This window comes from Eretmochelys imbricata, chromosome 10, assembly GCF_965152235.1.
Source record: "Eretmochelys imbricata isolate rEreImb1 chromosome 10, rEreImb1.hap1, whole genome shotgun sequence".
Taxonomy (NCBI): Eukaryota; Metazoa; Chordata; order Testudines; family Cheloniidae; genus Eretmochelys; species Eretmochelys imbricata.
In genome coordinates this window covers 6,763,601-6,787,848 of record NC_135581.1, presented here as the reverse complement: position 1 = coordinate 6,787,848, position 24,248 = coordinate 6,763,601, and the positions used below count along the sequence as shown (strand labels likewise).

General features: G+C 44.4%; 1 protein-coding gene across 1 annotated transcript in view; it reads left to right on the top strand.

Annotated features, from left to right (window-relative positions):
* The window catches only part of EPN2 (epsin 2), a 69,140-nt gene extending 56,075 nt beyond the window's left edge, over window positions 1–13,065 (top strand). The window contains exons 6-9 of the mRNA XM_077828706.1: window positions 359–532; window positions 3,621–3,713; window positions 4,945–5,160; window positions 8,989–13,065. Of these exons, the coding sequence (XP_077684832.1) occupies window positions 359–532; window positions 3,621–3,713; window positions 4,945–5,160; window positions 8,989–9,326 (821 nt within the window). The 3' untranslated portion in view covers window positions 9,327–13,065. The remainder of the gene's footprint in view (window positions 1–358; window positions 533–3,620; window positions 3,714–4,944; window positions 5,161–8,988) is intronic.
* The last annotated feature ends 11,183 nt before the right edge of the window (window positions 13,066–24,248 follow it).

Below are 24,248 nucleotides of genomic sequence, written 5' to 3'. Positions count from 1 at the left end.
CTCAAATAAATTGGTTAGTCTCTAAGGTGCTACAAGTACTCCTTTTCTTTTTGCGAATACAGACTAACACGGCTGTTACTGGTGAGTGACAATTTGCCCTGAAAGCAAATTGCTGCACGTTTAATTAAATCTTCAAGCGGGAGCTTACTTTTATTCTTCAAGAGTCTTCCACAGAAAGTTGTTGTCTGTACTTGTAGCACGGCAAAATTGATGTAACACAGCGTCTGATTTTTCAGAGGTTTCTCTTAGTGCTTACTTTGCAGAGGGAGTGTTTATAACTTAATACAATTAATTGTCTAGGAAATCTTTTCCAAGTGACTTTATGTCTGATCTGTGATTCAACTGTCTCTTGTTGCAGGTGCCAAGCTAGCTACTTCTGTTGATCCATGGGGAGCACCAACTGGATCCACTACTCAGTCTCTCTCCAAAAATGTAGACCCTTGGGCTCCTTCTCAGTCATTCTCTGTAGCAACAAAAGCTACTGTAGATCCGTGGGGACCAGCAGCTGCAAACAAACCTATTTCCACTTCTGGTAAGAGACTGTTTACATTTGACATCCTTTCCAGTAAGTAGGCTGTACTGAACCTGTGGTGTAAGTGTGCATGACTTTAAGGTTTGTTTGTTTGTACTGAGGGAGTTATTTTTTCAGCCTCTAGTCATTGACTAACTTAGGGTGAGATGTGGGCAGTTGCTAAATGGAGTGGGTAAAAGAAACAGTTGCACTGAAGGACTTGTAGTACTGGATTTCAAAGTAAATAAGACCTATAATTACTCCTGGGGAAATTCTTCACCACTGCACATGCACAGAATTTATGCCCCCCGCAGATTTCTTTGTTTCCCAGCAGAAAAATGACTTTCTGACGTGGAAGCAAAGGGAAGCCACGAAAGCGGTCATGTGACCCTTCCCAGCAGTATGTTTCAGGTGCCCAGGGCAGCCGGCAGAGAGGTAAATCATTGTGGGGTGGGGGTGAGACTGGGAAAGACATGGCTGGTGGCTCCTACCCTGTGCCAGGCTCAGCTGCTAGTCCTGGCTGGGCTGGGGGAGATGGGACTTCCTCTTCCCCTGCTTGTCATCCGGGGCCGGGTCAGATTTCTCCCACAGCTGTAGGAAGCTCTGCAAACTCCTCCCCCTCCCCCCCCCCCACGCTTCCTGCACCCATCACTCCTCAGCTGCAGGGGGAGGGGTCACTATACAGGGAATTGCTCCCCCGTCTGTCCAATCCCTGTGCATCGACCCCCTCATACCCAGACCTGCCCACTGAGCCTCACTTCCCCCGCCCGGACCCAGAACCCTACCCTACTGAGCCCCAGCCAGCTGCCCTTGAATCCCAACCCCACTGAGCTCCAGTCCCCCGCATCTGGACACCCCCACTGAGCTCTATCCCCCCACTCAGCCCCCCCCGCCCCCCGAGTCCCAACCACCTTCACCTGGACCCCCCTGCAGAGTCCCATTACCTTTGCACCCAGAATCCCCCAACAAGCCCCTGTTCATCCATATGTCCCCCTGCACCTGGATCACCCACTGACCTGCCCACACCTAGATTGCCCTACATAGAATCCTCTCAACCCGCGCCTGGATCCCCCCAAGCTAAGCCCCTATGCACTCGGATCCTGCCTTGCTGAGCCTGCCTGCCCACACCTGGTGCACCTGGCACAGGGCAGGGCCCTGGGGTGTTTCTGGGTCCAGCTCCATCCTTGCACTGTGTCGGGGTTGGGTATAGCCTCACCGCTGAGTCCGTGTCCCAGGGGGAAGCTGCACAGTGATCTCCCACCTCTGTGCAGCCAGTGGCCTGTGCTCTCCAATGCTATGCTGGAGCCTCCACATTTATTTGACGAAATTTGCAGAATTTTAAAATATTGTGCGTGAAATTTTTAATTTTTTGGCGCAGAATATCCTCAGGAGTATATAATAGACTTTAGGACAGACATTTCAGTGCTGTTATTTTGAGTCAGAGCATTGCATTTGTGTGGCTCTTTCTCCAGACTCCCTTTCACATCCTCTCCAGTCTTTACTTTATGTACACCTGCCACCCAGTTCAGCCATGTACCTGTGACTGCACTGCTGCCATTGGTCTGCTCTTTAATTAGCTAAACATTTAGTTTCCAAAAACCAGAGAATTAAAACAATTTGAAAATGTCCGTCGTTCTGAAGCTTTCAGTGTGGTGACTTGCTGTGCAGAAGGATGTCTCTGTAGATGTAAACTGACAGTTCAGGGTTTGATCAGCATCCAGTGTTCTGCGGAGAAGGTTTTCAAAGGCGCAAATGGGAGTTCAGTGCTTACCTGCCCTTTGTGCCTTTGAAAAGCTCCCTCTGTAAATTCTTACGTAACGAAGTGTAGAAGGTACTGCTGCAACTCCTTGCTTATCCCTTGTGACACTGCTCCCAATAACCATAATAGCGGGGGTAGGGGTGTGGGGGGGTGCATGGGTGACATAACTTTCTGTGCTAAATGAATTCTTTGCAATCATAGAATCATAGAATATCAGGGTTGGAAGGGACCCCAGGAGGTCATCTAGTCCAACCCCCTGCTCAAAAGCAGGACCCATACCCAATCATTCATCTCTGTACATTTTATAATAAACTAAGGATGTGTATGTGGAATGATGTCAAGATCATGTCTAATCTAAGATCATGTCTGGCTTTTTATGGAATGTTTTAGAAATAATTCTGTAAAATTCATGAGACTAAAGATATTTTATAACTTTCTCTTTTTTGCTGGAGATAAATAACATTTGCAATACAAAATCTTTACTTGTATTCTGTCTTCATATTTTATCTCTGTGAGCTGATTGGTTAGATGCCTCTAAGTGTCATTGTGATGATTTAAAATGTAATGAAGCTTAATGCTAGCTGTTTAAAAAGTGACTTTCAAATTCCAACCCTGTTAGGTTTGGGGTAATATAATTACTCTTTATTTACATAGGTTTTTTTCCCTTCCTTTTTGCTAAAGGTGTTTCCACATCTAGTGAATGTGTCTTCTTCACTGATTGCAGAGTAAAGCTAGGCTCCCCTTTGCTTAGCACTCTAGCACCTTATCTACGCCAGGTACTGAGCACATCTTTTCTGTTGCCCTCCCAGTCCCTTTAATCTGTGAAACAAGAAGTTGAATTTGGGAATCAAATTCTTATCCCAAGTATGGCCACACTTACATTCCATTTTGCTTGTTATCACTGGCTTATATCCATGCTTCTAATTCCAGTACTACATAGAATTTGTGATGCCGGTCCCCACAGCATCTGGATGCACCACTTGATTGCTCAGCTAGTTAATATGTATGCTACCTTCTATATTGGGCAGTAAAATCACTGACCATCTCCACTACAATCTAAAGACACTTAATCACATGTGCCTTGAAGGCCCTCCATCCTGAAAAATCAGAGGAAGATTGTACCGTAGGTAAAGGCCAAATACTGAAAATGCACTGCTACTAGTCCTAAAGAGTTTGGTCTCTGGGGTAATGCCAGCAGAAACACCCCAGCTGAACCTTAATGGCCATGACAGAACACAGAGGGAAATGGTTTCTCAAGTAATGAGTGGTTTAGAAATTGCTTTTAATCGTACTGGACATGATGCAGGTAAAGATCTGTTAACGAGAGGTGTCGTTTGTTCTCCTGATCAGGAAGCACGTCGTTTGGCCTTTTCAGTAATTTGAATGGTGCAGGGAAAGATGACTTTTCTGAATTTGATAACCTTCGGAATTCCAAAAAGACAGGTACGGATCAAATGAATGCTTGGCAAACGGGCAGTTTTGTTGGTAATCTTAGGAACAGGTTTTTAAACCAACTGTTAATCTTTTTATGACAGAAACAAGATACACCTTTCACAGTGGAAAAGTTCAAACTGGGGAGTAGGTAGAACTTGTTGCAATTGTTGCAGATAATGTAGCAATAAAAGCCAGTTGTTACCGCCATGTAGCCGGACCTCCGTGTAGCTCAGGCTATACAGTTTCATCCTGTAACCCCTGCGCTGAGCACAATGACTTACGCTTAATTAAACCGTATCTTCCGCACGTGTTTTCGGTGTGAGTCATGGTGACTGGGTGAAGGCCGTGAAAGGAGGCAAGGAAACAAAGTAACCTGAGAGATGGTTTGTCAAATAGACATGCAAATACTTGTATTCAACAATAGTGGAAGAATTACTGAAAGTCCACTCATGTGGAAGTTTGTATTTCACTTAATGAAAATGAAACTGCTAGACTTCAAAAATGTAAATGCTTTGAGACTCTGTGCCTCTTTATAAGGGGCACCTTCTGTAAGATTGGTGACGTAGCTCAGCGTTGGTCCAGGTCCCCCTTTTAAAAGAAATCGGGCAATTGAGAAATGGCTAACACTGAATGAAAAAATATACCAAGATGATAGTTCAGAGGCCACAGTTCTGATGCTTATGAATATCTTCTCCATAGAGACTATTAATTCGTGTCTATATCACAGCACACTAAAGAAGGATGTCAAGGTCAGTTGGGTAGAAGCGTTGTTTATATTACACTGCAGTTGTAATTCTGCTGTTCTACACTTTTTGTGGGATATTTAGGATTTAATGACAGGTTTCAGAGTAGCAGCCGTGTTAGTCTGTATCCGCAAAAAGAAAAGGAGGACTTGTGGCACCTTAGAGACTAACAAATTTGTTTGAGCATAAGCTTTCGTGAGCTACAGCTCACTTCTTTTCTTTTCTTCTTTTCACCTCCTTTTCTTTTTAGGATTTAATATATTTAACAACCTGCTAAAAGTGTAAAACATACTTGGCAATTTAAACAAAATTATAGTATAAAATCAGATTCAAGAGTATATTTTTAGTAATAGAATGAAATCACTTGCTTCCTTCATCAGCCTTTTTTTTGTCTTGCATGATTATAATACATTGTGAACAGCCAGATCGCTGGTTTTAGTAAATTGTAGCATTTAACATTGTGAACCTAACAGATTGTTCTTGACTTTTTGTTACAGCTGAGTCGGGTTCCACTTTGTCATCCCAGCATAGTGGTACAACAAGTCCTGATCTCTTTGATTCTCAGCCCACGAACATGACATCAAGCAAACAAAGTGCAGCTCGGAAAACCCCCGAATCTTTCTTGGGGCCCAATGCAGCTTTGGTGAATCTGGATTCATTGGTGTCTAAGCCACCACAACCTGTTCCATCATTGAATCCATTCTTAGCTCCAGGTACGGCTCAGTACATCCCTTTCCAATATATAACTTTGTTTAATCTTGTCTTCCAAATTTGTTCTTGTAGAAGAAACCCTGCTCACCTCTGGTGCACATAGCTCAATCTAAGTCTTGTACTTCCTGTTTTGCTTGCCATGCTAGACTACTTTTTCCAGCAGGACTTGCTCTGTTGCAATTAGGAGGGAGAGGCAGCATGGTCTTGTGGAAAGGTCATGGATTGATACATGGAAGGACTTGGGTTCTATTCCTGGCTCTGCTGTGTTATCTTGGGGGCAGGGGCAGTGACTTCAACTCTCATGATTATTTACTGTTTGTATTACTGTAGCACCTACGAGCCCCATTCATGAACTAGGACCCCATTGTGCTAGGTGTTATACAAAAACAGAACAAAAAGACAGTCCCTGCTCCTAAGAGTTTACAATCCAAGTATATAATACAACAGACAACAAATGTGGGAATACAAAGAAACAATGGGTCCATATTGTTTAAATAGAGAAGACAGGCATAGGACAGGGAAGCGGTAGAACACACAAGCATAGTGAATAATGTGATGGCAACAAATGGCATGGTAGTTCCATAATTTTTTTTTTGCCTGTTTCCCCTCAAACATCTTGTTTGTTTATATCAGAAGCTCTTTGAGGCTGGGAATTTTGTACTCTGAGTTTGTATGCTGCCCAGTCCAGTGGGGCCCCTATCTTGGCTCGTGCCTAGGCACTCCTGTTACACACATAATAAATTCTAGTGCCCTCCTTTATTGTTTGTATCATCCTAAGCCCTAATAATTGCTTCCTATTCTTAGTCTAGTCCTGTTGGGCTGGATCCTGAGAGAAACTATCCACTTCAGTGGGAGTTGCACATGTTGAGCAGGCATTGGCTAGCCATGTGTGCATTGTTCCTCTCAAACGTGAACATAAATGCTAAAAATAATATATTCAATCAAAAGTATTAAAAGCTGCTATATTAAAACATGGAAGAGCTATAGTAAATAGAGATGAAGGCATACTAAATATACTCCATCCCCTGCGAGGTGAAGGTGGCACCCTTTGTAGGAGACATTAGATATTACTTGTGATACTACGCTGGATCCTAAAGGCAAAGACGAAGTGAGCATCAATTCAAGTTGTGTTTAGATATTAACTTCTAGAGAACATGCTTCTTTCTCTGCCATTTCTACTGGTGTAGAACTCCACCCAGCTTGTTCCAGCAAGGCATACTCAATATTGTTCTGGGCCAGTCCTGGCTGATTATAGTCAGTGTTCTTTTAAAAACAAAAATAAAAAAAATGAGTGCGTTATGAAATCATTTTGAAATATAGTCCACAGTACTGGAGCATTGATTGTTGGTATAATCTGCATGCTGCTCATCACCCCCCACCTAACAAAAGAAAAACAAAACCAAACAAAAAACCCCACCGAAAGCCTGGACTCTTTCGCGCAGAATATACCTGTGGCCCTCTTAATTCTGAATTGCATTAAAATATCAAAATATATTGCACTGTTAAGCCTTCTAGGGAGCTCTGAGTGCACACCAGCAGGGTTTACACAGACCAATTAATGCACAACACATTAATGCACTTCCAAAATCACAAGCTGTTTGGTTCCAAAGTGCCCAACGCACTTTTGAAAATGGGACTTAGAAACTTGGATTGCTTCAGCCCAGGTCTACACTATAGACTTAAGTCAGTATAACTGCGTCTCTCAGGGATGTAAAAAATCCACACCTCTGAGCAAAGCATTTAGACTGACTTAACCCCTGGCGTAGACAGCGCTACGTCAATGGGAGGGCATCTCGCATCGACAGAGGTACCGCCTTCGTGGAGGTGGATTAACTATGCCAATGAGAGAAGCTCTCCTCTTGGCGTACAGTAGAACCTCAAAGATACGAACACCACAGTTCCAGACTGACCAGTCAGCCAGACACCATGTGAAACCGGCCGTAAGCAATCAGGCAGCAGCAGAGACACACACACAAAAGCCAATATTGTACTGTGCCTGTGTTGCATTTTAAAGGTAGGCAGATCTGAGCTGCCTGTCCCCACCCCTACCCCGAACTGCACGCACGGGGCACCCACTTACAGCTAGGAGTTGAAGATGCTGAAATTCGCAGGCAAAACTGAGAGTCCCCGCTGCCAGCCCAAGGGAGCCAGAGCAGCACTGGGGTCTGCACTGCTTTCCTGTAAGTTTTGGGTACTGTTTTCACACCCCCTCCCCTGGCTGGGGGGAGGTTGGGAGGCTGTTTTTGCATGTCACCACCCCCTCCCCCCCCCAGGAGGGGGACATGCTGTTTTCACCTTCAGCCCACCCCCACCCCACTCGGGAGGAGGACAAACTTGCCCTGCAAGAAGTTGCCTGCAGGGAAGCTGCCTAGCTGCCTCTGGAACCTGGCCCGAAGTGTGACCTGCTGGAGCTGTGTTTTGTTCAGAGTTACGAACGTTTCTGAGTTATGGACAACCTTCCTTCCCGAGCGTCTGTTGTTGTAGTGTTGTCGCGGAAGCGCTGTGGCGGCCGGATTCGAAGTGTAGACCTGACCGTAAGCTCTCCTGAAGACTTCACCACTAGCCTCTCGCTACAAAATCTGTTTTTGTCTTCAGTCTCTCCCCCCAGCCCTGGCACCGTTCTTCAGGCAATTTTATTGACGACATGGGAAATAACGGTTTTCATTAATGCTGCCAGCAGTACCAGAGTGCAAACAAACTGTGTTAAGGGGAGGCGAAGCCTGGTTGTGCTCACTCCAGTCCACATTTCAGTAGGATGTGGCGGTGCCATAAATAGGTCGTCCCCTCAGCTGATCAAAAAGAAACCCTTGGAAACTAATCTGCCATTGTAGTTCTCCTGCAAAAAGGCCTGTACTGTAGTAGCATTTATGACTCTTTATGGTAAAGACTAAGTGGTGTTGCCACGGTAAACAAATAGAAGAAAACGCTTACTTTAGTATCTTTCTGTGCACTGAAACTTCTGTACGTGGTAACCTGCTGTGCGTTAAGATTATTTAAAATGCTGGTCATTTGTCTTCAATATTTTTTTAAAAATATTTGTTTATGAAATTCCTTAAAATATTGGGGAAAACAGAATCATGAACAATGGTTCTGAGCAGCTTAGCACTATTCAGCTGTCATATCTGTCATTAGCAGTTGCTAGAAAAAGTTTACTCGGGTTCACTGGGCCATCCAAATAAGTCTAAACATCTATGGCATAAAGAATGTATAGTGTTGGCAGTGGTTCAAAGACTTCAAATGCTGGGAAAGTTCTTCGCTTTTTCCAGCTTTACTGTAATTCGGAAACTGCTTGTTTACATTATGAATTCCTGACAAATCTCAGAGCCAAATACCTGAACAGCTTCTAAACTGAGTGAAATGGCTGAAATCTTGGGAGGAGAGGGAGGGAGAACAAATGTACAGTAGCCGAAGTGCAATAAACTAATAAAAATAACCTGTAATTATCTGTTGCAATATATCATCAGAATGTCATGTTCAGGCACACTCCTGATTGATGAATTCAGAATCTGTTTGTACAGCTCGTCTTACAGAAGACTACCCATCGGTGTTGTGGTATTCTGCTGGCATTCTTAAAGATATAGTGGGACAAATTATAATTATATATCCACTGAAGTAAATGGAATTTGTGCCACTGAGAGAGACATGTGGCCCAGTATATGTCAATGGTATTGAAAATCTCTTTTACATTAGAAGTGTTTGTTCTTTCGGGGTGGTTGTTTTTTTTTCCAAGGGGAGGGGAAGGGCAGTATTATCTGTAAATATACATGGCATGCCTGCAAAACCTTGACCTTTCTGAAGCTGCATTCTTTTTTTCTCTCTCTTCAAACTAGGGACAGCTACAGCACCAACTCCAATCAACCCCTTCCAAGTGAATCAGCCCCAGCCCCTCACACTAAATCAGATGAGAGCAAGTCCCGTGATGGGCACAAGTCCTTCTTTTAATGCTGTGCCAGCAGTGAGCATGGAGCCAATACCTCTGTCTTCCATGGCACCGGTGGCTGTGGGAATGGCGCCGTTACCAGCTATGGGCACCATGGCATCTATCACTCGAATGGGCCAGGGGATGAACATGAGCATTGCAGGATCAATGACCCAGCCTCTTCATAGTACGGGAATCCCTCCATCAGCATCCCAGCCCACAAATACAACTAACCCTTTCCTCCTATAAAAACCCAATCGAAGGAACTTTCTTTTCATAATGTTTCCAAGCTGAAGTCTTTGGGGAAAAACGAACAGGATGTGCTTGGACTGAATGGCGTGTAAGCGACTTGGAAGTAGATTTGCAGTTTACAGTTACGAACTTTGAAGAGTTGTCTATACTTACCAGTTAATCTAAATCTAGTCTTTGCTACAGACGGTACCTTACTTTGGCTTGTTGAGCATTACATGAAATGTTCAGACTTTTCACCAAAGTTAGATTATGCCCATTTTGTTACTTTGTTAACCATTTCAATACACTTTCTAGGGAGAACCTGCCATTTTAAACTCCATTTGCGATTTTGTAGATGTCAGATAATGTGCTGGATCCTAAAATTACTATTACCTACATCTATCATTTCCCATGTTCATATGATAGACCTGAGACTGGGAGTGCTAGTGAATGTTTTTGCACATAACTATATACAGTTCTAGACTGTTGGTTCACCCATAGTCCTTATTCTTAGCAGAGGGCCCAGAAGTCTGGTTTTACGCATTAAACATTGCAACACAAAATCTCACCGCTTTCTGATCGGCAGTTTGACTGAGAAAGCAAGCTTGTCTCGAAAGGAAAAAAAAAAAGGCTGAAGAAAATTCTCAAGTTGTCAAGTATAACGTGTGCTGTTGTATGCAGTGTTGAATTGTACACTACTATCTAAGGACTATAAAGGAACTTCCCGTGAGTGGCATGCTGCACTCGTGCTAAATGAGTGTTCTGCTCTGTGCTTGTCCAGTAGTGACTTCGTTTGGAAGTGATTGTGTGTATTTTATTTTTATTTGACTTACAATGTGAGATGAAAGAAAAACAAAATACATCGGGACAACTTTGAATTCAGTTTCGTTGGGGCAAGCTTTAAAACTAATTCAGGCTTAACCTTGCTATATGCAGTTACTCTTGTATACTTTTGCACATATTTTGTTTTTAGTACAGTTTCATATTTGAGTCTGCAGAATAACCGAATAGTCTTTTTTTTTTTCTAATTTTTATAATGTGGTTCTTATTTAACTGTCTAGGTTTGATAGACTTTTATCAGGTCAGGCTGAAAAATTAAGATATTGGCCAATGTCATTTTTATGGGTTAATAATGCCCTCCTTTTATTTATGGTTTTAGCTCTTTGTTTCTGTAAAGAAAATGTAAAAGGGAAGATTAACACTAAAATATTTTATTTTTGAATTAAGACTTTATAATGACATTTAAAACAAATTCTCATGACTAATTACTTTTTAGAGGAAATGAATTTGAACATATTACTTAAGACTACGTTTAGAAAACACTAATGCTGCCTTTCCTTTAATTCACTCCCCATTTTCTCACGATTACCAAAACGGACAAACTTCAGCCTCTTTAAGAAAATCATGAGGCTGTTTTCCCTGTTGTAATCGTGACTTCTTGACATTTTAAAAATTCTAAGTCTATGAAAGTGACTCATGAATCTGACCAGCTGATGTTTTTAACTAATGGTGCACTCCATGCCAATGGCTGGTTCCATTGACAATTGTTAAGTTTGAACGATAGAGTTTTAACTCGCATGTCTTGGATTCATCAGCACTAAACGGTGCGCAGGTTTCAGTCAGTGTTACTGGCATAAACCTGGCCTTCTCTAAGATGGCAACATTTTAAAAGCTCTCTTTTCACATGGTATGCAAACATACACCGGGCACATTTAGGGGAATGTCCTAGAGCTTGTAACTTCAATTGGAGCATCTCTGGCTATGAACTGATGTACTTTTTGGTGGCCTTTCCCTGGATTACAAAAAAGCTGAAACAAATTAATGGCAGAACTCCACTTTCTGATGTAATTATACTATGTGGATTGTAACAGCCCACATTAATGTGCCATATAAAGGAAGGACTGACTGGTGTGAAAGGAACTGGATTTGTATACTTTGCCAGAGTAAAACTGGCTCAAAAACCAGCGTAACCAGCGTACAGTCACACATTTTAGATGTGTAGGTTGGAGTAGATCTCAGTGTATGGAAAGCTGAATGCATGGGTATTTCTATGCAGATTGTTCTATCCTCTTGTTGCTGTTGGGTTTACAAGTAGGTTTCAGAATATTAACCTGCTCATATTTTATGTAGGAGGAAAAATGACTGTCCACTCCCAGAAAATCTTCAAAAGCAAATTGTCCGTGTTGTCTTTCAAAATAAGGAAAAAGACTTTTTGGACGTTATTAATCAGTAAAGGCCGGGCAGAGCATAATTCTTGCTAGCAGTAGGAACTCTTATGGGTTGTGATAAAAGCAAATGGAAAAAAAAAATTTCCAATTGGTCTAGGCAAGATTTACTCCATGTTGTTTTCAGTTTAATTTTCTCAGCTATGGAGTTAGTTCATTTGATATTTTCCCAGGCTTTCGGTCAGTCAGTTGCTTGTATGTGCCCAGTGTAGATGAGGGCAGCATCCATTCAGTCAACAGGTTGTGACTGCAACCTCTGAAAGACTTTAGATAGCTTCGTTTGGAGGCAGGATGGAGCTGGTCATATTTGTAATTCTTTTAAAATCATCTGCAGCTCAGAGTAATGAGCTACCCTCCTGGAGTGATAAAAATTTACTACGGACCTGGTAGGGAACTTACATGCTCTGGTTGAATAAAGCTGCCGAGTGGCAAATTGTAGCTTTTACCAGCCCGCTTTTGTAGGAGTGATACTACTTTTTACATACATTGCACAATACACCGTGGCCAGGCACACCGTCTGAGCAGTGACAAGTACGTCTCATGGTGCTGCAGAGCCCTCAGCCAAGGACGTTAACGCCCTTAAGATCCCCAGCCTGAAGTGTGTGTTGGGATACGAAATCACATAAAAATGAGACCACGCAGGTGGTTTGGTAAATATCTTTTTGTTTCTTCGATAGTAGGCGTACCTGCGTCTGCAAAGATCTCATGCATACCAGTGGCTATAAACAGCGATGAAAGGTTGTTTTTGCCCTAGCCAATCAAAGCATCGGTTGTGTCCAGAATGTTAAATCCATTTCATGGTCACATTCTGAATAGTGATTAAACTGATCTTCTTTCTTTTTTTGATGGAGCACATCATGTGTACCTGATCTCATTCACACTCTCATTTCTCCAGACACCCCCCTCTCCACCCCCCGCCAGATAATACGGTGCTTTTGATTTAAACTGTTAGTATCCCAGAATAGCCTTACTGGTCAAATTGACCAAAGATAAATAGTGTTAATTATTTTGTAAAAGCATCTTGGTATAATTTTAAGCCCAAAAATAAGCTCAGTTATTTATTCAGTTTTATACTATGTAAAAACTAAAATGTCTTGAGGGGACCGGGAAGGGAGACCATAGTGGGTTGTGCTGTTTACAGTCTCTTTGAAGTCCCATAGCTAAGACCGCTTTTGTTACCAATCTTCCCTTTACTGTTGCCGTTTCTAATGTGTACTGTATGTATTAATATTGCACAAATTGTGGAGAAATATACGGTTTATTTTTCACAGCAGAATCTCACAAAACTCGCTTCCTTTACAAGTGTTACAATTGAAATATTTACCAAACTGGTTTCATAATACTGGGAGCAGGCTGCTTTTTTGAATTTGTGCTGACTATTGACATTATTTACTGTATAAATATAATTTATCGTTTGTACTATTGCACCATAATGTTCCGTATCTTTGTGTCATTTTTTTCCCTAGCGATGTCACACAAATGTGATATTTAACAATGCCATCAGAACAGTGGAAAGACAAGGGGTTGTAGGCGACGGGTCAGAATTAAAATTGTATTGCTTATATCCTAGAGTTGCGTTCCTTTTCTGCTCAAGTGTAGCATTCGCATCCTATTTAAAAGGGATACGTTTTTAAAAGGATGTCATTTTAGGATGTGGTCCAGTATTCCTGGAAGGCAATGGGTTGGATCCGACCTTGAAAAGCCTAAGGTAAAAATTCAGATCCCAAGCTATATCTAACAACGGTTTAGAGCAGTGGTTCTCAAACTTTTGTGCTGGTGACCCCTTTCACGTAGCAAGCCTCTGAGTGTGACCCCCCCACAATAAATTAAAAATGCTTTTTTAATATATTTAACCCCATTATAAATGCTGGAGGCAAAGTGGGGTTTGGGGCGGAGGCTGACAGCTCGGGACCCCTCATGTAATAACCTCGCCAGCCCCCTGAGGGGTCCCGACCCCTAGTTTGAGAACCCCTGGTTTAGAGTAATAGTTCTCATAGTTGTGAGTCTGGTTTCCCTTGCAGGTTCTGGTCCCTTTCATGTCAGAAGCAGCAAGTCCTGGGAAAAATGAGTATTTTTTTAAAGAGACCATCCTCATTTCGTTCAGATTCAGCGGATAGTCCTTGGTAATCCAGTAAAACAGAAATGTTGGTAGCCTGGCCCCGGCCACGTGGCTAAAAGCTATTCTAAATAGCACCAGCTTTTAAACACTTTCACTTACATCAGAGGAGGCCTGAATAGTTCTGCATATACTGAGCATGAAATGTTAAAAGTCTGGTGAAGCCTTAGAATCCTAGAATATCAGGGTTGGAAGGGACCTCAGGAGGTCACCTAGTCCAACCCCCTGTTTTCACAGAATTGGTGCCAGGGATCTTTCAGGGGCACAAGCCAACCACTCTGTGACATGAAGTAGGAAAAAACTGCCCGTATTGGCAGGCTATTCCAGAATTGTCCGCTTTTGGACAGCATGCACCTTTCTCCGTGGCCAGTACCATATCCTTGTGGCTGAGGATGGGTATGGGACTTAGATGGAGTACTGGTCTGATTAACATGGCACCTGTAAGTTAGAAAGGCAACCTGCTGGATTTGTCAGAGACTTTACTGATAGAAAATCCATAGTGGATAATAGCCTAGAAAATTTTCCAAGTCCCCGTGCTTGCACTGTACACACAATGTGCGATTAAAAGGAGTATTATCAAGCAGGCCAGGGGGTCGGGTAATACAGATGTACGCTGAAGCAAAGATAGATGCAAGATCAAGAGGGATATAGAGGAGGGAGGGAAAGGTCGGCATGAGTCTATGCAGCATCTTGAAGGTGAACTTTGTACTGGACTCTGCAATGTGCAATAATCAGTGGAGATTCAAGGGTGGGTGTGATGCGCACTCTCACATCAGCAGCTGTCGAAAGCTCTGCAATTCCCTGTGAACCATGCTTCCCATAAAGAAAAGGAGGACTTGTGGCACCTTAGAGACTAACCAGTTTATTTGAGCGTAAGCTTTCGTGAGCTACAGCTCACTTCATCAGTTGCAACCGATGCGCTTCCCATGTTCGCGGTCCTTTGTATTTATCCCGTCTTTAGTGTTGGCATTGCCTGCTGATGACCTTAATTGAAGTGGCCTAGCAGACCTGTTAACCCCGAGCCTGCCTGCATTTGGCTGATGATTTCAGTTTCTGATGCTGCATGTTCGAAATGGATGTGTACTTCATTGCCGTTTCGAGAGCTCTTTGGCAGGAAACACTCCACGATTTCTGTAGTCGCTGCTTGCTGCCGATCAGTCTGATTAGAAGCAATCCGCTAATGGTAAAATTGCTGTTGTGTCAGGAATGCTCTTGTTAGGAAGGGGTGGGGGTGGAGAAGACATGTAGCTTTCTATGTAACATCTCATCTCACATTTGTGGAGGGTAGGCCATTAAACCTGCTGTCACCTGTGCCTGTAGATGGGAATATTCCACAAATCCATCACTACAGTGACACTCCAATTCCCCTGGGGCACCTCTGCTCACCTTTTTGATTCATTTGACTTCAGTCTCTGCATGTGAAATGAACCGATAAACAAGCCATCTGCTACCAGAGATGACAGCCCAGATCTCTTTCCCTTCTGGTGCTGCTTTTTCTCACAGGTTGCTTACCTTCTGCTCCTATGGACAGCGACTCTTTTGTGTATTCATCATAATTCCTCTGGCCATTTCCCCCCTTCTTGTGAATATTGTTTGCTGTTTTGCTATGGTGCCCATCCCAGCCCCTGAGACTCCTGTCATGCGCTCGACTGTGGGAATACATTTTAGATGCACATCAGCTAGGAATTGGGTCTATTTAAATTGGTTGTTAAATCTTTCCTACCGCAGGCAAGATGTCCCAGTTATTTAGCAAGGGCTTGAACTGGAAATTTGATGATGGCTTGTAGCATTTTAAAAAAAAGTACCTGACCATCACAGTCCTTTGTAAGCCAAAGGGGCCACTGCGGGCAGCATCATTGAATGGATAAGGCAATGGATTGGAGGTCAGTTTTGTTCTGTTCCCAGCTGAGACCTTTCTGCTCTTGGACCATGGGCGAGGCACTTGCCCCCTGTTTCCATTTCTCCTTCTGCAAAAGGGAGAAGTGTGATCATGTGGATTATTGCAGCACCTCGGAGGCCCAAGCCTGAGTCGACTGGCACTGGCCAGCCCTGGGTTTTTCTTTGCTGTGTGGGCGCACCCCGAGTTATTTTAAAATTGGACTGGTTGCGTTCGGTATCCTATCCTTATGTCCGTATGCATTGAGCTGACCGAAAATGCCTTAGGACTGTGTGAGCTAATGATTTGGCAAGACTTTGAGAGCTGATTGCAGTCTACATTGAGAACATTGAACTGAGCTCACATGCATCACTGAGCCTTCTAAAGGAGGCTGCCAGCCTCCTTCCAGGTATACTTCACTGTCACATCTTTGAATTCGGACACGATTGAGCTAATAAATACAGGAAGTTTATTTTAGCGCTAAGGATTGTAAATAGCTAACCGCCAGTGTTGTACAGAGTTGTAACAATCCCAGCTCATAAGGCATGACTGTCAATTGATTGTAAACTGTAATTGCTGGGGACATGGTATTTCAATGAATTTAAATACCTTGTCCCCATTCCCTTTGGTGCTTTAAAAATCCCTGGCAATTACCCATTACGCTGGTTAATAGGCAGCAGTCTGGGGATCAATAGGGGATTGGCAATCAACCAGTGTAATCCAGCTGAGTTTTCTGCAAAGGTCAAAATGGTAAATTGTAAGTGGCTGGGAGAATTGGAAATAACGTGTGTGCAGAGCAATCAGGATCCGATAACCAGAATGTAGAAGCTGTGCAAATCTCCAATTCCCTGGATGTTTTTTAAAACAACTATAATCACAAAGATGCAACAATATAAATTTAACATTTTGGTCTCAAATTACCTGAGTGGGAATGTGGGAGCAGTTCTGAGATGAGGCTACAGGAAAGGGGTGTTCTCTGCCCCATCCACCCCCCTCACCCCGGCTCTCGGTCCCCTGACCGCCCTGGGACCCCTGCCCCATCCAACCACCCCTTCTCCCTGACAGCCCCCGGACACCCTGCCCCTAACTGCCCCCCACTGCCCCATCCAACCCCCCCTCCTTTGTGACTGGCCGCCCCCGGGACCCCTGCCCCATCCAACCCCCTCCCCGCTACCGTCCCCAGATTCCCCGCCCCTGACTGCCTCCTGCCACTCCCTCCTCTCCTTCCTGACTGCCCCCCCCCAGGACTCCTGCTCCCATTCAACCCCCCTGTTCCCCGCCCTCTGACCACCCTGACCCACACCCCCAGGCCCTGACCACCCCCCCGAACTTCCCATCCCTCTATCCAACCCCTCACTCCCTGCCCCCTTACCGTGCTGCCTGGAGCACGGGTGGCTGGCGGCGTGGCTGCCCCAGGACAGGCGGCTGCACCGCTCAGCACAGAGCACCAGGTCAGGCCAGGCTCTGCACCTGTGCTGACCCAGGAGCTCGCAGCCCCATGCTCAGAGCACGGCGCCGAAGGCACAGTGAGCTGAGGCTGCGGGGGGGGCTAGCCTCCTGGGCCAGGAGCTCAGGGGCCGAGCAGGACAGTCCTGCGGGCCAGATGTGGCCTGCGGGCTGTAGTTTGCCCCCCTCTGATCTAGCTTCTACAGAGGTGGGCCCAGGAAGGCTAGAAGAACCAAACTGCTAGAGACATGCAATGATGCAATCGACATGATTTTTCTCCCACTAGTACAATTTCAATAGAACAGTGTGTTATGGACCATCTTCCATGGCACGTTACCTTCTCTTAAAAATAACTGTTCTGTAATATTTTATCCAAATAAATCCTTAAATATCATTTGATGAAAAAACGGTTTGTGATTTCTTGTGCCTCTCACAGTTTCAAGGGAATGTCTGAGGAGTAACTTCAGAGCTTCTAAGTGATTCAGGAAAAAAGTTTTCCTGGCTGACGTGCCTCAGTTACTGGGTGTGTGTACTGAAACTGCGATGGTACAAACTGGATCATGCTTCCTTTCAAGTGCCCGCCTCCCAGGTGCTTAGTAGTCTGTCCCAACTTGTATTTAGCTCAGACACGCTGCTTCCTTCCCCAGACCTAAAGAGCTCTGTGTACCTCAAAAGCTTGTATTTTCCACCAACAGAAGTTGGTCCAATAAAAGTGAATACCTCACCCACCGTCTCTCATAAGTGAATGAGCCAGGTTCACTTCACCTGCAAACCAAATGTATTACTGAAATCTTGGATAACCGTGTAATGCTTTGCACTTCTTTTTAGCACACCTGAGTGGAATATTCTAAAATACTTTAGAATGGTAGCGTCCCCCTTGAGACGAGAATGCCGCAGCAATTTACCAGTGCACCGCATTTGGGGGCAGAAAGTGGGGTATAGTACTGTATACAGATGAAACTGCAGGGGAGGGGAAAACCAGGTAGTCAGGAAATAATTACCTTATGGTTTTTGAGCATTATGCATTTTAAAAGCACTATGCAAACCTTCAATAATTTCTCAGTGCTTGAGGTAAGTGATTTCCCATTTTCAGATGGAAAGATCAGCAGAGAACTTGATTTATTCAAGGCCCCAACAAGTCAGCGCGAGAGCCTGGATTAGCATGCTGGGCTCCCAGCCCAGCTCGGCCTGAAATCTGACCAGTGTTAGCACCTCTGCTCTGACAGGTAAAATGACGGGCACTTTAACTTGTGTTCACATGAGGGCCTTGGTTTTAAATCGCACCTAAATCCAGTACATCTAGCAGGACCTTGCCTCCTGGTGCCGTCCCTGGACATTGGCTCTGCACTGACTCAAAAGGAAAGAGACACCTAAAGAGGCTTGGGATCCATGGATTAGAACCACAAATTGTCATTCCTCCGTGGATAATGTTGAGACATGGTATAAAGCACCTAATGCTACCACAATATTACAAGGTGTCAATACTACAAAAGCAGCCAAGCCAGTTGGAGCATACCTAAAATTTTACAGTGCAAATGGGACCTCAGCGGCACTCCATAACTAGGCAATACCTTGTGCCTGGTTATGGTTCCTGCTTGCAGCATGGCTGGGTCCTGTCCAGATTCGAGATATTAACTGAGGCTGAACAGGTCAGGGGACAGCCATGTTTTAACCGGGCAGCCTGGCTGTTGTGTTTGCAGCACAGAAGGGGGCCCTTCCTTCACTTCAGTCCGGAATCTAGAACTTATTTTACAGCTGGAGAAACTGAGGCAGAGAGAAGCCTGAATAGCTTGGGCTACACAGGAGATCTGTGGCAGAGCTAGGAACAGAACCCAGACCTCCTTCTGGAGAGGAAACGTGGCCTGGTGGTTAGAGCCCTGGCCTAGGTGTTGGGACCCCAGGGCTCAGCCCCCTGCTCTGCCACAGATTTCCCATGTGACCTTGGGCAAGCTGCTTAGGCACCGTGCCTCCAAAGTGCTCAGCCCCCTAACTCCCACTGGAGTCCATCCTTTGAGGGTCTGGGACGAAGGGCAAGTCCACGCTACAAGATCGTTGACCTCAGTTACGTTGACGTACGGCCACCGCAGTAGTGGCAAGGCTTGTGCATCTCCACGCCGCGCTCCTGGTGTCGGCAGTGCGGGTCCTCACCGGGCACCATTGCACCGATTGAACTGTCCGTGTGGAGCAGCGTGGGACGGCTTCTGACGGGCAGTGCCAGTGGATGAAAGTGTCTCAGCGGTTCTCAACCTGCGGCCCAATCAGCACACAGCTCCAGCCCATGTGACATCCTCAGGGCTGAACCGGTAGGGTATATATTGTGTGGCTGTGGCCCAGAGAGCTGCATATGCGGCCCACAACGGTAAACAGGTTGAGAACCACTGGTCTCCACGGACGCTGCGTCGAACTAGCTGCATCGACACTGACTCAACGCCTCTCGCGGAGGTGGAGTTAAGTCGCTGTGGTGGGCCAGTTACATGGGTGACATTTTAGTGCAGACGCTTACAGAGATAAGTTGATGGAAGCTGCCTTACCTTGGCCTAACTCTGCAGCGTAGACCAGGCTTAGTCTTTGTGTTCCAGGTCCCCAGCAGTGAAATGGGGAAATAAGCATTGCCTTAATGGGGGTGTGGAGAATAAAGATTACGGAGCCTAACGCTGGGCCCCATGGTTTGGAAATCTTCGCCTAAATTAAGTAGTTTCTGGTATTTGTTAACCTGCATGGCCGATTTGGCTCTGAAGGCTGGAGACTCTGGAAGGAGGTCTTCCCTAAAACTGTCCTGTGCTGTTTTCCAGAGACAATGATCTCCCCCTAGTGGAGTAAATGAGTATAGCTGAAGCCTCTCCGGAACAGCTGGGCTCCGCATTTCATAAAGACCCACCGTTCTCGAAAGACGATCAAATGTGAAAATAACGTAGGGCCAGAACACGGTTACTGCCGAGATCTGTCTTAGAAAGGTGCATTTAACTGTAATGCTGTCCAGGCAACACTTCACTTGCCCTTTTGAGACGTTCTAGCCAAAAGGATTAATTTGATTTTAGTCGTGTTAGTTATTTAAAATAATCAGCAAGAAGCCTTGGCAGGTTCTGCGTATGAGGCTTTAGTTAGAGCTTGTGTGTCTAAGTCCCTTTCTCTTTGTTTTCTGCCCTGAGGGCTTTAGAGAATTTGAGAGCATTAAAGCTTGGTGTGAGTTCCTAACTGTCGTCCGATGTTTTGTGTGTGTTCTCCCTGTGTGCTGCCCCAGCTCTGCGCAGACAGCCAGCACAGCAGATCTCGAGCGAACCACCCAATGACCACAAGATCCGTTAAGGTGCAAAGGCGCTTGGTCAGGTTTATTGTTGATGAAGCACGGTGCTCATGCCCCGGCTCAGTGAGTACAAGGACACTAACACACATATGCCTGTGACAATGAACGCAGCTCAATCAGTGGTGGGACTTTCCACTGTCCCCTCGGCTGGACAAAGGCACTGCCTCTGAGATGCATCTTTTTCACCAATAAAAACAAATTATGTATCACCCTTCTGCCATAGTTAGGTGCCACCCTCTGACATGGCTAACCATCACCCATTACCTTGTACCTGATGGTTTGATCAGAACATTTTTATCCATGCTGTTATCCTGACCTTATCTTTAGGATGGGTCAGTGTGTTTCTGTTATCTTTGGGGAATGTGCTCATATCCAGGTGTTCAGGTACCACCTTTCTGGAATGTTTGTGTATATTTTCTTATGCATAGCTCTACTTAGGAATGTGTTTCTGCAATATCAGCCCCATTCTTGGCAGATTCTGTGAGCAGGACCTGCCTCTTGCTCACAACTTAACTTTGCTTTATATTAGCAAGTTTTGACCATTACTTAAGCCCAGGCCTCATGTTTCAGGCCCTCTTCTTACTACATTTCCCCACTTTTTGTCTTTTCATGGGGACGACACTTACCCATCGTCCCGGAAAAGCATAATGCATGGACAGAAGATGACCCAGTGGGCTAAACACTGTTATGCGGTTACCTTACCTTATCCATACGTTCATGCCCCGCCTGTCCTTTCGTCTGCACATTCCCTCATGCAACTGATGGACAGATTTTAGATTTTAATTGATTGTAATCCCTTATGATGGGCCTGGGAATGTTAGGCCCGGAACTTTGATTGAGGAATGTAGTTCTCTGACTGAGCCTTGGTGACACATCCATGTAATTAATATAGAGGGATGATATAGATAAGGGATTTATGTGTGTGTTGTGTGTACATATGCATAGCATGTCTGGGTACGTATACCACCACCTTATACTCAAGCATAACCATTCTTTTTCAGTTTGGTATTGTGATTTGGCCCTTGTGGAACTGCAGACAGCAACACACTTTTATTAGGGCAATTACAGTTAGCATTTGTATTATTATTAATAGTCGGCTGAGTGTTTTGAAATACTGGGATAGGGATTATTACAGTGTGTCCCACAGTGCTACATACATACATACATATATATATATATATATATGAAGTAAAACAGAAATCGGTAATGTTACTACTCCAAATGAGGCCTTTATATAGAAATGTCTTGTAATTAGAAGACTGAACTGTCCATCCACATTATAGGTTACCCTTGCTGCTGGTTGTCAACCTCTGGTAAGCTTTTGTGGGCAGGAAACAGGAGGGGTTAGCTTCTCTGTTCCATGCGTTGAACTGCTCTGTGATATACCAGCAGCTGACGTGGATCCAGCTGTTTCTTATAGCTGCTGTCTTCTCTAGTGACTGGACAGTCACTTCTAACCTAGTGCTTCTAACCTAGTGACTGGATAGTAACCAATTTACGAAATATTGCTGTGTCAGGATTTAGTGTTGGTATCCAGACACCGAACAAGATTGTTTGGAATAACGTGCCTCAGTTAGGGTGCCAGGTTTCAGAGTAGCAGCCGTGTTAGTCTGTATTCGCAAAAAGAACAGGAGGACTTGTGGCACCTTAGAGACGAACCAATTTATTTGAGCATAAGCTTTCGTGAGCTACAGCTCACTTCATCGGATGCCGTGTCACTGACCCCAGAGTGTGATGGGTACTAACAGGGAATTTGTTTACCCAGTTTATAGTTACATGTAACTTAAATTTTTTTATTTTTTTTACCAATTTGTGTTTTTTTCTTGCCTTTATGTTGTCTGCTGATTTTTACCTGTGTGTTGGTTAAACAGTTTCGCAAAGTTGTGCACATGATGTACAGCAAGAATCTAGTAATACAGCAAGCATGCAGTTGCTTTTACATAGTAGCCAAGTTTAAATTAACCGACCATGGTTTTCAGTTTATTGCCAGCTTAACTGTCCATATCGGGTAGACTGAGGTGTATTTGACTTTGTATTTATAAAGCACTTCATTTTTTATTTTTTGTTATGGCTGGGGATTTCTTCACTGTATTCTGATATTTTCTGGTGTCTTTGTGGTGTGATCTAGAATCTCAGGGTTGGAAGGGACCTCAAGAGGTCATCTAGTCCCACGCCCTGCTCAAAGCAGGACCCATCCCCAACTAAATCATCCCATATCTTCTGGTGTTTTTGGTTTGTGGGATGCAACCTTAAACAGGGATGCAACCTTAAACCTTATTATTTAACACAATAAAGTTTTTTGTTTTACATTTTTTTGCTTGTTTTCAGTAGCCCATATTTAATACGCTTATTAACTTGGTCTCTATTACATTGTAAACACCCTACGTCTTTTATAACATAAGCTATGCTTTTGCAATAGTTGTAGAGACATTCACTCTTGCTTGAGGTTCATTACTAATATTTTATACTAAACTTTTATACTAAATATTTTATACTAAGGCTTACCTGCTAAAATAGAGGCTCACAATCTTTGGTGAGAAGGTGTATTGCTTTCCCCTGCTGAGCACTTGGTTTTAGCAGGAGTTAGTGAAGTCATTTTTACCAAACTTTCTAGAGTTAATTTGCTTGTGATACCAATTCCATGGTTACATGTTTAGAAGCACAAACGTTAACAGCCACTGCTTCCATTTAACACACCATAAAAGAGAAGTGTATAAAGTTAAACCAAAATACATTTTAAATGCAAGTATGTGCAAACACTTTGAGGGTATTAAATTTTCATGACGCTTCGCTGTGTTTGTGAGACAAAGGTGGAAACCTGTTGAAATGGTTCGGCTAGCTTTATGCATAAATTGCTGTTTTAAAACATTTTTTACCACAATAGTCTTATCACTATATTTCAAAGTGCAAACAAGTTTATCAAAACCCAAACAAGAAATTGGCATTTTGTGAATATTACCTTTACCTTAATGTTGAGGTTTCCCTTTACATTTTTTGTTAGAATAAAAAATAAAAATAAAATTAAATTAAAAATAAAAACCAAAAACCTCAACATTAAGGTAAAGGTCAGGGCGGACGAGCTTCACTGAACCAAAAAGAAAATAAATCTTTCTTGAGCCAGGAATCGCTCTGTGTAAAGCCAAGCCCAGCGGTTGGGGTTGCTAAAGGTGTTGTAGGCTCTTTGTGATGGTTTATTGGCAGACAGCTTCCTTTCAGTGACAAGCTCATTTCAGTGGGCAAAGCCCTGCTCCCCACCCGGAGCTGCCTATTTCCAGATTGCTCCTCAGAGTTGGCTTTTGCCTTTGCCCAACTCTGCTCCTAAGGCCTGGCCTCAGTTGCCCTGTAAATAACTGAAATTGCCATGGGGTCAGGAAGGTTAGTCAGACCTGAGCACCCTCCCGCACCCCAACTTCCTCCTGGAGCCCGTACCCTGCACTCCGGAGCCCGTACCCTGCACTCCAAACCCCTTGGCCCCAGCCTGGAGCCCACTCCTGCACCCCAAACCCCTCATCCCTAGGCCCACCCTAGAGTCTGTACCCCCTGCCAGAGCCCTCGCCCCCTCCTGCACCCCAACCTCTTGCCGCAGCCCAGTGAAAATGAGCGAGTGAGCAAGGGTGGGGGAGATCGAGCAATGGAGGGGGGTGGAGTGATAGGAGGTGGGGCTGGAGAGAAGGGGTGGGACGGGTGGGGCAAGGGCATTCAGTTTTCTTCAGTCAGAAAGTTGGCAACTCTAGCAACACAACCTTCCTGAAGTTGGGGGGGAAGCAGTAAATACGGGGGCAAAGGGCCATTTGCCAGGTTGAGAGAGATTTCTGATGGCCCTTCCTTTTTCCAGTGGGCAAAATAGGTGGGAAAAGATCAGAAGGAACAAGGAGGCGAAGAAAAAAAATCCCTAATCCAGACACTGCAAAGGGAAAATTGAATGGTTTTGGATCCCCGATAGCCAGGACAGGAACGTTCCCGTTTTATCTTG